Raw genomic sequence first — 17,788 nt, 5'->3', positions numbered from 1 at the left:
CCCAGCCAGGATTCGAACCAGCGACCCTCTTGCTGTGAGGAGACAGTGCTAAGATGTAAATATATTAAATTATTTTTTCATATGAAAACAAAGCATGAACTTGTTTGCCATATGTGTAATTTGCATACATTGCCTTATATCAGATTTCTATTATGTATTTTCTTAAAAAAACGTAAATAAATGACTACATTGTGATATATATATATATATATAAATTATATATATATATATATATATATATATATAAATTACCGTGAACTAAAAATACTCATACAGAATTTTTCTCAAATCGCCCATATCATTTCCATCCATTTTAATTTGTAACAGCAGATACAGTACATCCCCTTTAAATGTTAACCTGCAGTACGGTTCATGTCCATGTTATTTCCCAGTCCACACAGCATACCAGATGGTAGAAATTTAGGAAATTGGGTGAAACGATGCTTGAAAAGAATTCATACCCCCGTTCTTCCCCCAGTGTGTGTGTGTGTGTGTGTGAGTGTGTGGTAAAATAAATTGTGACAGAAGACTTTGCTCAGACAATGTCTTTTGGTAGGATCAGTGTGTGATAGTGAGATCAGAGTGAAACACTTAACATAATCTCTTTCTAGATCTCTGTTCCTGTGCTACCACTGATAGAATGAAGCAGTCAGCGAGGCTTCATTTTTCTCCAGCAGTGTGAACACCAGTGTTCTCCTGAAGGCCAGTAAAGAGCAGTCAGGAGGTTTAGGAGATTTGCATACTGCAGGCATAATGATGTAGAGCTTTGATGACTTTATGAAGGGATGATAAGGAGGTCTATGACAGACACATTTTACATTATGACAGATTAGTCAGTGAGTGCATGTGCTGGTGCTTCTGTGGTATTTAATTACACACTGCTGCTGAGTTTCACAATCCACATCCACACTTGGACACGATGCTGCAATTTGTACTTGTGGGTTTATCCTTGACTGATATAAAGCTAATTGGGGAAAAAAGTTTGTATACAATTTGCCATATAAATAAACTTGTCTTGCCAATAGGCTAATAGTTTTTTTTTTTTTTTTTACTTGTGCCACATCTCACATATGATGTTGGAATGCATTGATTACCTGATTTCACTATTAACCACACTTTAATTGGTCATGGTTAATTAATCATAAAGACTTCTTGTATTTCTGCACCGAACTGCTGCAACTAAAGAAAGTTATGGTAACGGTGCGCTTGTTTATAGATCCAAGCTTGTACACAGAGGCGAATATGCACGCTCTAACTATGGCTAAGACTGGTAACTAAGGGCCGTTCACATGTCGCATCGTTTGTGTGCAAGTTTGTTATTTTTTTTTCTTGAGCGCATATTGGGAATGACGTGCACATGGTTTGCACTCAGCACGAAAAAATGGCATGAGTGCACCACGAGTCACATGACAAGCACTATAAGAATATAGCCTGTTTCCAACAACAAGCCCTGTAGTGGTTTGCGTCATATTCTAAAAAATTTTAGCAGTGGACAATTAGGAGAACAATCATGGTGACTTAGTTAATTTTATTCTCTGGTGGATCAAAAAATTGACATTTGTAATTCGTCCTCCCCAAAAAAGTAGTCTCAGTGATTCGCCTTCGGCAGTTAATAGTAATGACCCAAGCGTACTGGACCCAGGTGAAGAAGCTCCAAACAATTCGAGTCACAGCACTAGCAATACTAAAAACACGAAATGCAGGAAATACCAAGATAGTTATCTGCACTATGGTTATTTCCATTTTTCAAAGCAGTCCACAGTGCATTGTCTGCGCCAAAGTTATTGCTAGGCCCACACGAAATCTGCGCACGCAGAATTCTGCAGAATTTGGCAGATTTTTAACCCATCATTGATTCTGTTTATTTACTTGTGTAAATGGGTGTGAATTCATATTTATTCAGTTTTTAAATGAATTTTTAGTAATGTTATTGACTAATATGAATATATTTATATAATTTATTTACAATAAAGTTTGTAAAGTAATATGTTCTGTCTTTTAGTAGATATATTTTATGAGAGACTAGCTTTGTTTACCAAATAAAGTGAATCTAATAGGATTTGCATTGTAAACATTGAATACAAGTTAAAAAGGTATTACTTTTTATTTCCTATATTAAGGTTTTAGTTATAATACTTCCAAAATCATTCCACAAAAATCTGCAGATTTATAAAATAATTTCACATTAGACAGTTGATTGTCTTTAATGTAAAGCACCATCAATGACTGAAATGACTGCATGAAATGACCTATATACAAATAAAACCTGCATCGCCAATATTCATATTCCTTTTTAATGTACTTAATATGTGTGAGATGTAGCACATTTGTTTACAAAATTATTTCAGAAACATTATTCATCAAAAATGATCAATATTGTTTTAGTTTATTGTCATTTTCATCCATCTTTTATATATTAAACATGAACCCCATTTCTAATTTAATTGTATACATGTACCTCCATAAAAAGCCAGTGAGGAGAGTATATGATGTTAACAAATAGGAAGCAAGGTGGAAGGATTTGACATATGTAACAAGAAGTTTTGTACTAAATAAGAAATCTCTCTCTGTCACACAGACTCTCCACCTGAGAGAACAGGGCGGAGACGTAGCATACCGGGCTCCGCCCCTGACAAAGTCCCACCTACAATGGAGCCCACAGCCGCCGCTGCTGCAACACCCTTCAGAGTCACTGTGAGTATTAAATCTGTGTGTGTGAGTGAGCGTGTGTATTAGATCTGGACTCCAGATGTGAAACTACATACTGTGCTCGCATGTATCTTATCTTTATTGCTACTGCTACTTCAGATCTCAAGTATTAAATCTTCTCAAGTATATATATAAGACATTTTGTCAAGTGCTAATTTCCTACTTGAGACTATAAACTTTAGCTGTGAGGTTTCAGTTGTTGTTTTTTAATTAAAATGCCAAATTCTGTGAGCAAATCCAGGCTTAAATTATTTATATGGAGACCAGTTTAATATTGGAAGTATTAAGCTGAGGTCTAGATCAATGCTTTATTTAAGGACTCCAGGATATTAAAACTGCAGACAACATATAACGCTGAACAAGCTCTGTTTAAAGGGAATGTTTTATCGTTAGGGAAGATTTAACAGCATTTATACGCTCTCTGTAATTGGTATGAAGTTGTAATGATATTGTGAGGGGGAAAACACATGATTGAAAAGCAGTCTGTTAGCAGTCGTTTCAAATTGAGGCTTACATTATGTGCAGTTTGCAGGAAGTAAATCATTAGCAATCAACAGCAGGTGGTAATCGGTAGTTTTTTTTTTAAACTCTCCATTAGAAATGCAGTCTTACAAAGCACCCACATGGGCTTTTATGTGTTTGCTGCTTATCATTTACTGCATGCAGATGTAATTACATTTAAATGAGATCTCTGAGGTGTCGAGGGCTACTTGACCTCTGAGCCTCTGCAGATTCAGGCCCAATTATTCGTCTAGCCTAGTGCGTAGTTTGCAAATATCTCCTGTGAAGTCAAAAATCTCCACAACAGAATGGAAAAGAATACTCAGACGTCTTAATTATTCTTAGTGCGGTACGTGTCTAAGCCTGTTTGACACTGGAATGGAAGCCTTAGATGTCATTGTTTTGGGTGAATCCATGGAAGACACAACTGGATCATGTCAGTCTATGTAAGCAATTAGAAAAGTAACTATAATCCCCCTGCACCCCCCACTGGTTGGCAATGGTACTGACCCTTTCACTGCAGGAGCTCAGGTGAATTTTGTTTTGTTTTGTTTTTTGCCCCTGTTCTGTATGTCCTGCTTTAATCTAATATTTTTATCCTCATTTCTGAGAACATAATGTTCAGGTCTAATAACTTAAGCGGTTGAATTGAAATAATAATAATAAAAAATGCTAAAGTTATCAAATCATTTCAAAGTGTGTATATTATATATTTTTATACATCTTTATTTATAATAAAATTTTATTTATAATACTTGTTTTTGTATAAATGTCTTATAAAAGCAGTTAAGACTGAGCAGTCATAACAGTTAATTTAGAACAACTTTTCATCTAGCCAAACAATGGGTCTTAGCTATATATATATAATTTATGTATCCTTTTTTTTGGCGTCATGGTGTCGCAGTGTGTAGCACGATCGCCTCACAGCAAGAAGGTTGCTGGTTCGAGCCCGGACTAGGTCAGTTGACATTTTGCCAGTGTTCATCTTGGTGTTCCGGTTTCCCCCACAGTCCATAGACAAGCGCTAGAGGTGAAATAAATTAGCTAAATTGGCTATAGTGTATGTATCTGTGTGTGAAAGAGTGTGTATGTGTGTTTCCCAGTGTTGGGTTGAGGCTGGAAGTGCATCCTCTGCATAATACAGGGTGTAATATACTTAAAGTATTAAAAGTTGATAAATCAATTCTGAGAAAATTAAGGCCCTTAAAAGGTATTAAAAAGTCTTAATCATGCTTTTACGAGGTCTTAAATTTTGTTCAAGCATTGTCCAAAGTGTTTAACTCCAAAAAAGCTTAAATATTTTTAATTTCCTCCTAATAATAACAATGTTTTGCTTGATCCATGCAATTGGTACAAGCTGAGGTGCATTCGTCCGGGTGATGTCACGCAATTTGCGGCAAACGCAGGAAGGTGAAGTTACTCTCTCCACGTCCACTCCTGCTGAAGAAAGATGAGTTTAAACAGTGGCTGAAGCCTGTCGCTGTAAACAACCACATCATTTATATTTCAAGCTTTGTTTCTTCCGAGCTTATCTAAGTTCTGTTGCATGGTTGTGCTCCACTGTTTATTAACTTAAAGGTTTGATACTGATTAGAACTTAAAGTGGCGATGAGGTCTTAAAATATTCTGAGAAGGTCTCTAAAAAGTCTTAAAAAAGTATTGAAATTACCTTTAGGATTCCTGCAAATACTCTGTAATACCATATGCTGGATAATAGAGCTGTGATTATATGTATAATTATATGTGTAATTATATGTATAAATATAATTATATACTATTTGTAATACAATTTTGTCATTTAATACAAACGGTCAGATATATAAACTGTACCTTGAAACAACACGAGCATTAAGCAAATAATATAAACAAATCTATATATCCAGCTCACTTTCTGATCCTTGTCTAGTTCTCTTACAACCCTTTGATTGGTCACACCGTCAACAAAAACAGCTGTTATTGGCTCTTGCGCGCTGCGCTCTTCACAGATGAATGATACTGATAAGCGGCAGGCGGCGATCACAACTGATCCATTGATCCATCTGCATCGCGGTGCACCGAAAAAACAATTAATTTTAACACCCTACTGGATCAGTTGGCAGTTTACTCCGCTGTGGCGACCCCTGATTAATAAAAGAACTAAGCCGAAAAAGAAAATGAGTGAAAGAATGAATATCCTTGTTTTGACAGAATTTTTTTAATTAAGTTAATTATACAACGTTGAACATCATTCTTATTTTGTGATGTGTCATGGATCAGTAAATATGAAAACCTTCCGTTAGGTTGTGGCAAATCCATGTTAATGAGTGATTCATTAACCCATTCACTCAATTAATTTGTAAGAAAAAAAATTGCAGATACATTTAGAAACTAAGCAAGTGACTGTCTTTGTGTATGGATGCCTTTTACAGTTTTTTCCAACTGCTTAAAAGCTAAATCTTTCCTTTTAACACAATTTCTGAAACCTCTCACTCTAAATGCAAAACTACACCTCAAAGCTCCAAAACCAGAAGCAATTTCTCAGCTTTGAACTCCGTTTTCAATTGCATAAAATACTTTTTTTTTTTTTCAAAACACTACACACAATTCTCTACCTAAAACACAAAAATCTTAACAGCAAGTGACTTGATTTCTTTTCTCCAAACACAACCAATCAGAACTCTACACTTATTCACCCGGTCTCACACACACACACACACACACACACACACACACACACACACACACACACACACACACACACACACACACACACACACACACACACACACACACACACACACACACACTCATTTTTTAACTAATCACCAACCAATCGCTGCTTTACTGTAATACAGGCCTATAAATAGGTCAAAGGTGACAGGACACTGGGCTGTTCTGGGCCAAAAAAAAAAAGACTGGTCCACAATTTGTTGTTTTGTACCTACCGCATATGCACCTTTTCTAAATCCTAATTTCCAATTTCTTATAGAAAAGAATCAAGAAATGATTCTCAGCCTGGCTCTGTAAAGTGTATGATGGCCAGCCCTATGCCCACATGATGCTTCTGCAGGCAAATGACACTTGCCTCACCCCCACCGCCCCCACAGACCACAGAGTCTGTTTACTGGAGAATTTTGCTTTACATACAGGATGTTTATGCTACTGGATCTAACAGTAATCTTTGGCCTAATGAATATTTTCTGTTTCTTCATGTGATCGGTGTTTACAGTGTACTTGTCAACCTCTCAGCAGCTTATTTTCACTGTAGTAAACATTGTATTGAATAGCAGATATAAGTCCATAAAAGAGTGTAGAGCTTTAGATTTAGAACAACAGTGTTTACACGGTGTACCCAAACATTTACTATTATGAAAGGAGCGTTTGCTATTGGATGCAAATGCTTCATTTTGACTAGGGTTTATGGCATTTTGAATGCAGTGTTATATTTTTAAGGAGATGTGTGGCCTTTTGCATTTTGTTTGTTCAGTTTTGAGAATTGTGTGTAAAGTTGAGTAAAATTGTGTGAAACTGTTGTCGCGATATCACACGAGTAGCAGTGCGATATGGCTGGTGGGAGGCGTGCGATATACAGCCATATCGCACTGCTACAAGTGTGATATTGCGTTTATACAACAGTTTGACGGCATAATTGTGTATATAAAAACAAATCAAACATGGAGAGTCTTAAAAACCCTTTTGTATGAGGAACTACTTTCTTCCGCGTTGAATTCAAATCATAAGCTTACAGTTAAACAGCTGAGCAAGCATCTTTTAAACTTTAGATCTGTAGTGTCTGCTTTTTGCTGGCTGTATGTGGGCGGAGTAATATACAAAGGGTAAAGAGGCTTTACTGGTGCTGATATTACTTCAATATATCACAGATATCAGCCATCAGATTCAAGAACCGGAAAGAACTGTTGTGTGTATGTATATGTATATGTGTGTGTGTGTGTATATATATATATATATATATATATATATATATATATATATATATATATATATATATATATATATATATATATATATATATATATATATAATTTATATATATATATATAATTTTTATTTTATTTTTTTAAACGAAGGACCACATATTTCAGAATGTTTGAATGTTCACAACAGATTTTTATTTTCCCTTGTTCTTGTTAATGGGTATTGATAAACTGTGTATTTTTGTCAGTGAAGTAAAAAGGTGCAGGAGTGTTTAGAAATTTATTTCATTTACACCAATGCATGAATGTGAGCATTTGCTGCTTTTTAGAGTCAAAGTCCCTTTAAGGCAAGTCATTTCACTTGGCGGCCATCTTTGAAACACCTCTCGGACGGTATGCTCGGGAATTCTGTTTGAATGGGGAAACATCAAATTCTACAAAAATGCTTGCCAAGCTTAAGATTGAATTTAATATTAGAAACCACCATTAAAATTAAACAACAACTGTGTCTTTAGTTTCATTTCCACACATCTAAATCTCACAAAATCTGCAAAAACTTACAATTAGAGTATTCATCCCTCCCCCAGAGCATTGTAAGTCTATAGTGATGGATGATTGGCTTCTGTACTAGAAGACTGGCTTTTTTCACCATAAAGTGATCGATGATTTTCTCCTGTATTAGTAGGTGAAGCTTTATGCACCATATTGACAGTTACACTGTTCCCCATTCTAAAAGATACGAGTGACAAGTCTTCTGTATTCTGTAGTCAATTCAATTCAATAATAGCTTTATTGGCATTATTATTGCTACAAATGTATTGATAAAGCATTCATAAAGTTTACCAAAAAAGTAACATACATTTATATTAAAACACACACATTTAATTGTAGTAGTAGTAGTAGTAGTAGTAAAAAAAATTTAAATAAATAAAAATATATACATAATTTATTATATATATTTATATATAATAATTAAATAAAATATAAGTAATATAACATTATTTAATATATCATATTATATATATCATATTCTATAGTCTTTGTTATAGTTCAGAAGTGTCACTCTGGGGAGCTCAGCAGAATGTGTGATGTCATAAACAGAATTCTGTTCTGGAATGCAGAAACTGCAGTTTGGATTCTAAACTGTTGTTGGTGTTTGAGTGGTCGAGTGATTGAGGGCTACGTTTGTGACTTTCTGACAAATTCACTTTCGGCCTTCAGTGTTCAAGATGGTGCTGTTCAGCAGTGCATTTAAAAAGCTTTTTGATTGTTTTATCCCTTTCTGGCATCGAAGGGAGACACAGCAATGTGCAGCTCAAGAACTGGCGGCAGTAAATAAATGTTCAGAGGGCGAGGCCTGCAACTTTACTGCTAATCCCAACAAGTGCAGAAAGAAACGCTGCAAGGGGCCTAAAAGAGAGGTCAAAGCCCTGCAGACTCCTGTCAGACCCTCTGTCTTAAAGCCCATAAAGGGAAAACTACCAAAGCTTCCCAGTGGCTCTGGAGACTTCATCCCTCCAGCTGCTCGCTTCAAGCCCCTGCCACCAGTGAAAAGACCACAAATGTGTGCTCTGGAAGAACCCGAGCAAGAGTTTGTCCTGCCTGGGTGCCCTTTTAATGTGGACCTTCCCAAACTGCTGGCAGTTCCTCCACGTCCTGTTCTTGCACCAGATGAGCTGTTTTCTCACCAATCCTCCTCAGTGCGTCCTCACAGACCCATTTCTGTGGAAGGACCTGAGCAAGAGTTTTTCCTTCCTGGGTGTCCTATTCAACTGCATCCTCCTAAACAGCTGGCTGTTCATCCATGTCTTGTTTCTGCACCAGATGAACTGTTCTCCACAGTGTGTCCTATTCCTCATCCTCGTCCATGTGCTCCTCTGAGATCAGTGTGTTCTCTCAGCTCACTGCAGTCTCAGTCTTCAGGTTCTGCCTGGTCTGTATCTGCTTCAGAGCTCATGTTTTCTGATACTGAGGATGAGGAAAGTGAGTTTGGGGAGACCATTCAGGCCTTCCTCAAGCCTGAAAGATGCCAAAGACAGATGATTGCCTGGGAGGAGGAAGAGGAGGAGGTGCTGGATGATGAATCCTGGCAGAGTAAAGTGTTTGAATTTGAGGGCCTCAGTAAAGCTGGAGACTCTGAGGCTGAACATGACATCGCCTCTATGTTCTGCGTGAATCCTGCTGATGGTGCTGAGAGCAAGCCCAGTGGGAACGTCCTGGAGCAGCCAAAGAACAAAAGAAAAGTGCAGATGAATCTGTTCACCTGGGCAGAGGACAAGGTGAAGGAAAAGGTGGAGAGGAATCTCCAGAAGGAGAGGGAGAGAAGAGAAAGAGAGCTGCTGCACCAGCGTTACAGAAATGATCCTAAACTGAAGCACCTGTGGATCAACAAACACAACCACAACAACAGATGGTGCTGATGTTGATCATCGTCCCTCCCCATAATATCCCACTCACCCTTTACCCACTGCACAGTCCTGCCTGTAAATAAACATGTGCAATGGCTGAAAGATCTGTGTCTCTTCTTGTTTTTTACATAATATAAAATAAAAACATAATATAAAGAACATGTTAAGCATAAACGGAATTATTTTGAATCTTTTCCTAAATCTTTGTATTTACTCTGTGAAAGATGCTAAAACCATAAAACTGTTACTCGAATACCCCACAAAACGGCAGCTGGTACCATAATGCAAATCAGCGTTTCGCGAGGGTGACGACAAATGTCAAAGGCAGGTAGAATGATGATGACGATGGTGAAGAGAACCAAACTGTCTGCATGGTTATATTTATAGTGGACACTGATAATGCTCATTGCAACATATGCAACAAGTTGTTTTGTTGTTAAAAGCAGAAAACACAAGCAATCTGGCCAAACATCTTTTAAAAGTGCACTAACAAAAGACAGACAAATGCAGAGTTTTCAACTGCCTAGTTACTAATGTTACATCATCCACATCCTCGGGTATGCATGCTATCAGTCATGAAGAAATTAGTATGATATTAATAGTTTTATAAACACACACATTCGGATACATTGAAAATAGTTGTTTTTTTCTGCAGTAGCTTAAATAAATCTTAAATAGGGATGCTCTGATCAGGATTTGTGCAGCCGATACAGAGTACCAATTCTTTTTTGTCATGGTGATCAGCCGATACAGAGTACCGATTCTGATATCGCCATTTACCTCCACACATGTTGTAGCTGCTGTAGGCTATGAATAAAATACAGGAGCGTGAGTGCGTCCTCCTCTGCTTGTAAACTTATAAACACTTGCGATCGGTTCATGAAATCGGCCAGACTTTTACTGTCTCTCCACTCCACCAATAGCTGGTGTGTGGTGAGCGCACTGGCGCCGTTGTCCTATGGCTGCCGTCGCATCATCCAAGTGGATGCTGCACACTGGTGGTGTGGAGAGACCCCTCTCATGATTGTAAAGCGCTTTGGGTGTATGGCCATACACAATAAATGCGCTATATAAATACACATTACATTACTGATTGGCGAGTATCTATCGAGTCATTAAATGTGATTATCGGCCAATACTGATCTTCAGCTGATCGATCAGAGCATCCCTTATTTTAAACATTAAAAAACGCTATTACATTCCTGTATTTACAAACAGATGAATAATAATAAACTATGCTTAAGAAATTATAAATTCAATTTTTACATTGCAAGAGGTTCCAAAACTGTATTTCTTTTAGTCCCAAATACCAAAAGTAAACAATAAAGACCAACACATCATACATATAATGTATAATTATAATAATTATATAATAATAATAATAATATAATTATATATATATATATATATATATATATATATATATATATATATATATATATATATATATATATATATATATATATATATATATATATATATATATAACTATAACTATTTCTTCATCTCAGCAGTGACAACACTGGTTATTATTTTTCCTTTCTTCATAGCATAGGACTTTTGTAAGAAAGGTCATCTTTTACAATCTCTGATTTGTTTATCTGTAAGTTATTTTATATATGTTAAAATTAATAGTTGAAGATTTATTTTCAGTGTGAAGAGGGGCAAAACAAAGTTCAACGGCCTTCTGGAGAAATGACTGAAAATGAAGGAGATCCAGTCATTTTAATGTGTAACTACACTACTACAGCTTCAGACACAAATATTTATCTCTTCTGGTACAAACAGCTGCCAAACAGATCACCAACATTCATCCTGAATAAATCCCCATTCAGTGAAGGAACTATTGAGTCTAAGTTTAGGAAGAAATTTTCAGCAAAACGGAATTTAAACCCAAAATAATTTTATGTGTTATTTACATGTTACGTTTCACGTGTGCAGCATAATTCATCTAAAGAGGATGGTAACGTGGATTGTGGTTTTACAAAGTGGATGCATTTAGTCTATCAGCATCCACCATTCACTCCCCTTCACTGTTCTCTTTTGATCAATATAGTTACTCAGTAGCCTCAAGTTTATTGTGTGTCAACCTGTATTTGATGATATAATGGTGTTTCAGTTTATACCCGGCAGACACGATTTGTTCAACAAGAAATTGTTATTTGATTTAGCTATTATTTAATTTTGTAATGGCTAAATAAAATAACATCTAGTTTAATAACAAGCCTTGTTAAATGTATTAAATACATTCCATTCTTTTCCCATCGATTGCCTCCTGGCAGCCTATAAATGATATCGGCTTCATTTAATTTCTGGCAGATACACTTAACCCAGCTTTCTTGGGTGCGTTCACAAAATAGAAAACTGTTACAGAATTTGTTTTGTGATTTAATGCAGAAATAAGGATGATGAGATCCTGCAGAAATCTTGCGTGAAGACCTCGTGGGACAATGATCCGCCTCTGGATATTGACTGTCAACATCCATGACCTGTTTGACAGACCTGCTCGATAGCTGCCTATTAACAGGGCATGAAATTGCACACCACCACTCAATTATTTACTAGAGCTGCAACAACATTAAATCAGATTTTCCATATCTGTGTACAAATGCTATGTGTCGTGTACGAAATATGATTCAAACTAAAATAGATAAAGGCTGTTTACTGCACCAACAAACATGATTATATAACTGTCCACACCAAATACATTAACAGTTTTATTCTAAACATGACATTTATGTGATCACATGACATTCTCATATAGTTATTGTTCCTTTAAAAATATAATTTCTTTAATCATGCATAAGATTTCAAATACAATCAATTAAAAACTCTAATTTGATGCTTAACAAAGAATGTTGTTTTGATCCACATGACTGTTTTGTTGCTGTTGATATCTGTTTGACTGACATGCTTTAGGAAGCTTTTTTATAAGTTTAATGACACTGTGAAAATGTCAGCCAGATGTTGCATTGCATGTTGCACATTTGCATTATAGGAATGTTACAGAATTGTGTGCACTACAATTAGTTTAATTTTTAATGTTTTATAAGATTGTAAATAAAGAGATTCAGTTAAAAAAGAAAACATTTTGAAAAAAAAGTAAATCTGGCAGCAATTGTCTTTAGTATTTTTTTCCTTGATAGTATGGATTTCAATGTTTTTTTCTTTGTGTTTAACAAAACAGAGAAACTCAAATATTTTTGGAGCATGTGGAGGCTGGGTAAATGGAATCATTTCTCTCTGTGGTACTGTTTTTGCTGTATTTTTGTCATTTATGAGAAAGTGCCTCTCATGGTGACAAAAGGAGGACACCCAATATAAGCTGCGCTCCAAATGGCACACTATACTATACACTATGCGCTTATGCACTATGTACTTGTACACTTACACACTCTCAACAGCATAGTATATGAATGTAGTGTCGTCCCAAATGGAACACTGATGTTTTTTTACTAAGCGGAAATTTAAACCGTTTCCCAGATGACGTTTGTCTGTTGCCAAATTAGTGAAATAAATGATCAAAGTACCAAATAATACCTGCCATGAGTATAACTGCATTCACCATCGGTAGGAGCTATAATCACTCTCATAGGAGAATTCTGCTTTCACAATCCAAAATAAATAAAAGTAATCCATCATGAGTACCCGAAAGCTCTGCCCCTTCCACTATGTGAGCAAAGCTGCGGTCATGAAGTGTTCCACACTTTATTTTACCAGTTGAATAAGTGCATCATCTGGGTATTTAAAGTGCACTTATTATTTTTAGAGTTTTCAATGTGAACGCACTACTTACGCTGTTTATACTACAAAATGGCATAGAAATTACATAAGTGCATAAGTATTTGATTTGAGACACATCTGTAGTCTCGGAAAACGTTTACAGAAATCTGATTTTGCATGCTATCTTCTTCAAATTTGAAATATAAACTCATGAGACACTTGGCTTTCAAGGCACATTTTTAGGCTATTATTACATTAATGTTTTCCTGTGTTTGTATATGAAAAACAAATATTAAACATAAGTTTTTTCTTCATTACATTATAATGTATAACTTTTTTTTTTTTTTAGCATGAGACTTTCTAGATGGGCCGTAGTAAAGCTCAAAGCGACTTCTTTCCAATGATACCTAATTAATGTTTGTAGCTTAGCGGAGTCAAGAACTGTTAGTATTTAAATGTTAGGTAGGTGTAAATCCCCAGAAGTGAGTACTGGCTAGTAAATTAATCAGCCTTGGTGAGCAGAGGAAAATTCTATAACGAACAGGAAAAAAAATGAATTATATAATTTGGAGTCATAAGGGAATCTTAGTTAAGTTAGACAATATCTGTCAAAACAATCAATCACCAAGTCACTTTTGACTTTTGGTTCTTGCTGTTGTAAACTGGAAACATGTAGCCCAAAACTCAACCAATAAAACTTTCAGTTTGTATTGTTGCAGCCCTACTATTTACCCTCTATCACCTTTCAAAACACAAACAGTGGCTTGACAACATTTCCAGATTTGCTGCAGTATTTTTACAAATTCCTGTAGTGTTTGGACAGAGGAGATTGTTTATTATTCAGATGTCTGCTTGTCGTTGTCTCTCTCAGTCCCCTTCTGATTTGATTTTCCCTTTCTTTTGGTGCTTGCAAACTGTAGGCTGCAGTTCTCTGACTGATTGCTCTGTGATTAAGAGATGTCTGCATGTTATCATTTGCATATATTGTGAATAGTAATCAGCAGGGTGCTTTAATTATGTAGAATATGCAGTTGTGTTAATTGGTGGGGGGGGGGGGGGCTGTTTGTTTACCAACACTTTCTTGTCAGAAACTTCTTATTTCTGCTGTCTCGCCTCTCTTTCCATCTTCATACCCTTTGCACATGTTTTCTCCTGGTTTTCTCTCTTTCTGTTGGGTTGTCACACGTTTTCAGTTTTTTATTTGTGTTTTTACTGTGAGGATTGTACTTTGTCCTTGACTTTTACGATCCTTTTCTATCTCATTCTTTCCTTTTCTCACTTTATTCCTCCCTTTCTTTTTTGTGCCCTTGATGCCAACCTGCTGTCTCCATGGTAACTGCCGCCTAAAGGAAGTTGAGTCTTGAGCCGCAAAAATGTGACAGGTGCTTTCAAGGGGAAAAAGGGTGTATAATGTGGGAGAATTAACCAGTGATTGAATGTACGAAATAACGGTAGAAGATGATGATTATAATCTCTCTTATTCTGTGTCTTTTCATTATCAGGGTTTTTTGAGTCGGAGGTTAAAAGGCTCAATCAAGCGGACTAAGAGTCAGCCTAAACTGGATAGGAACAGCAGTTTCAGACACATCCTGCCAGGCTTCAGACCAGTGGACAACGAGAGGTAAATAATTTCTTCTTATTCTTCATTACAGCTGAAGTGTTGAATATTTACACCACGACCATCACTAAACAGAAATGACCTATTCAGACAAATGTATCGTAAAAGTATCGGGTCTTCCATGTGGAAGAAACTTACGCCACAGTATGTTGGTTTAGGTTTGTGGTTGGTATATTAATAAAACACAACAGGTTACTGTAAGTTTGAGTTTAGGGTTGGGGTAGGTGTAGACGAAGATAATAAAACACAATAGGCTGGACTGCATGCCATCTACAAGTCATTAAGGCCTAATCCTAATTTCATTTTTGTACCCCTACCCCTTCCGCTTGGCCCTTAAAACCGAGTGTAAAGGGCTTTAAAATTTACCCCTAAGATTTGGGACATCACTACAGCACCTGCACTTGTCATTAGATGTCATCGCAATCTCTTGCTTCATATGAGATCAGATGATGGTGACTGCTATAGTTATTGCAGTTGTGTTGTTTCTTGGTATTTATCTTCAGGAAATCACTGAAGGCATATATTAAGTTATTATAATGATATATGTGGAAATCAGATCGTAATGCTGTGCATTATTCATCTATGTAAAAACACAAAAAAACAGCATTAACATTATAGCAGACTCTGTAAAAAGCACATTCCCAGCCACTAGACATTACTGACAGCGAATTCGACTGTCATCAAGTGACAATGTTGTGGGACTGCTATACTGGAGTTATGATTTTGGATTATAAATCGCAAAATTTTTGGTTCTTATTTTAGTGTTTTTTTTTTTTTTTTTTTTTAACCATGACGGTAAAACACGAACGCGGTTGTAAATATATTGAAACAGATGTTTGTCCGCTGTAAAAATTCATAATAATGACATAAAATACTTATTTGTCGATCTCCTTACTTCCGGGTGTAACTATCCTGCCGTTGTATTCTGGATAAATTTTCTTAGCCCTTGGTTTTGAGTGTGGTACTGAAAAATCTTCGTTCAAAGGGCTATTTATCCCTTTCCCTTAGCCCTACGGCTTGAGCTAAAAAGAACTGAAACTCCCCTACCCCTTCACAGGAACCCGCATTATGAGGAGTAGGGGTAAGGGGTAGAGTTGGGATTGGGCCTAGATAAATCTTACGGAGGTTTGTACAACTTACTTGGAACTCAAGTAACACTCATTTGGAGCTGACCTGCCCATTTGCGACTGGCTCCGACCTCCATTTATACCATTTTCAAACTTACAGTTTACATGTAATATCATTAGGAGTTTAAGCATAGCTGTGAAACCATATTGTAACTGTTTAAATAAATTTAAAGGTCTCTTTTTTTTTTAGCCCAAAACGGCTCACGCAGACCAAAATGTAAGTCGTAGAGACTTGAAACTTTGCTAGTAAACCACAGCCATATCACCTTGCAGCCCAGTACCAGTTACTCACTGAAGCTTAGCAGGGCTGAGTCTGGTCAGACCACATAAGAAAACTAGATTACTGTTAAAAGTGGTGTTAGTGACGCCAGCAGGGGTCGCTCAACCTGTGGTATGTGCGAGTCTTAATGCCCCAGTAAAGTGAAGGGGGCACAAGTGTCACTGGGCACCATCTTTCAGATGAGACGTTAAACTGAGGTCCTGACTCCTACTGGTCATTAAAAATCTAATGGCACTTCTCGTAAAAAAGTAGGTGTCCTGGCCAAATTCTCTCTATCGACCCTTACGGATCATGACCTCCCAATCATCCCCATCCACTGAATTGTCTCTATCACTATCTCTCCAAAAGCTGGTGTGTGGTGAGCACATTGGCGCCGTAATTCTGTGGCTGCCGTTGCATCAACCAAGTGGATGCTGCACACTGGTGGTGGTGTGGAGAGACCCCCTCATAATTGTGAAGTGCTATGAGTGTATGGCCATACACAATAAATGTGCTATATAAATACAGACATCACATTACATTACATAGATGGTCACCAAGGCTCGCCACAATCGGCCTGGCGGTGGTGCTACAGTGGTTTAAAATGCACAGTTGCTCATAAGTCCTAAACAGCTGGCCACATACTGAAGTGCTTTGTATAGTTGAAGTCTTTGACACAAGCCCTGCAATGCACACTTTTGGGTATTCAGCATTTTTAAAAACAAAAACTTAGGAGAACCATAGTCCTAGTTTTTTTCCACACAATCTGAACCAAGTGTCATAATTAGATAATCTGTATATCAAATGCAATCCAAAAAAGTTGACATTTCAATTCATGATTTTGGCTAGGGACACTTTTACAAAGCTCTCCATAACTCTGAAACAGAATGACATTTGCCAAACTTGGTGTGCACAAAATATGCATTTGCTGGATCTGAGGATGACACTGTTTAACTTAAACCAACTGGTCACACTATGACTGGTGGAAAATCCTGTTTTTCTTTTTCAATTAGCCTAGAATGGCATTTTTTATGACTCACTTTGAGATATACAGATTTACTAAAGGACAAACAGTAAAATTTTCCAGTAACACCTATTGGACTTAAATTGCTTGATTGCTGCTGTCTGTTGCCACATTGAGATCCAAGACTGTGGGATCTGAGTGGAAATCGGTCATTATTTCAGTCAGTACTCTAAATTGTATTGGAGACAAATAAAAGGCAGTTGTTTCTGAACCATTTTAGATGTAATTTTAGATCTATAAGCTACTGAAAGTGTCAGTTGAGTCTCAGTATAGATGTGTTTGCATGCGGTATTCTAATTCCAATGGTATAACACCATATGTAAATGTGAGATTTTGCATTTCCTCATGTCCGTGCTGCATAATTTGCTGCACAGTGAAGAATGACGTGTGAAGGGTGCGTGTGTGTGCTTAAAGTCGTTGTCTGTGTGTGTGTTTGTGAGTGTGTGCGTGTGGCAGACTGGTTATTGAGGTCACTTTTGACATGCCTCTCTTGTCAGTGAAAACC

General features: G+C 36.8%; 2 protein-coding genes across 7 annotated transcripts in view; both read left to right on the top strand.

Annotated features, from left to right (window-relative positions):
• The window catches only part of dab2ipb (DAB2 interacting protein b), a 208,170-nt gene that overhangs the window by 86,845 nt on the left and 103,537 nt on the right, over nucleotides 1–17,788 (top strand). For all 6 annotated transcript variants that reach the window (XR_012405945.1, XR_012405944.1, XM_009301511.5 and 3 more), the window contains exons 2-3: nucleotides 2,579–2,694; nucleotides 14,758–14,876. Coding sequence is in view for 4 of the 6 variants with exons in the window: in XM_009301511.5 (XP_009299786.1) it covers nucleotides 2,579–2,694; nucleotides 14,758–14,876 (235 nt within the window). In the remaining 2 variants the exon portion in view is untranslated. The remainder of the gene's footprint in view (nucleotides 1–2,578; nucleotides 2,695–14,757; nucleotides 14,877–17,788) is intronic.
• Nucleotides 7,030–9,634, top strand: LOC141385839 (uncharacterized). Its single transcript, XM_073952356.1, has 2 exons — nucleotides 7,030–7,112; nucleotides 8,419–9,634. The coding sequence occupies exon 2, from the start codon at nucleotides 8,687–8,689 to the stop codon at nucleotides 9,542–9,544; it is 858 nt and encodes a 285-aa protein (XP_073808457.1). The 5' UTR covers nucleotides 7,030–7,112; nucleotides 8,419–8,686; the 3' UTR covers nucleotides 9,545–9,634.

Source organism: Danio rerio, chromosome 5 (genome assembly GCF_049306965.1).
Source record: "Danio rerio strain Tuebingen ecotype United States chromosome 5, GRCz12tu, whole genome shotgun sequence".
NCBI lineage: Eukaryota > Metazoa > Chordata > Actinopteri > Cypriniformes > Danionidae > Danio > Danio rerio.
Note: the sequence above shows the minus strand (reverse complement) of the source record. Positions and strands in the feature narration are given on the sequence as shown.

Bases quoted from the DNA above. Each gene is read 5' to 3' on its own strand.
- LOC141385839 (XM_073952356.1), top strand. From the start codon at position 8,687: ATGTGTGCTCTGGAAGAACCCGAGCAAGAGTTTGTCCTGCCTGGGTGC.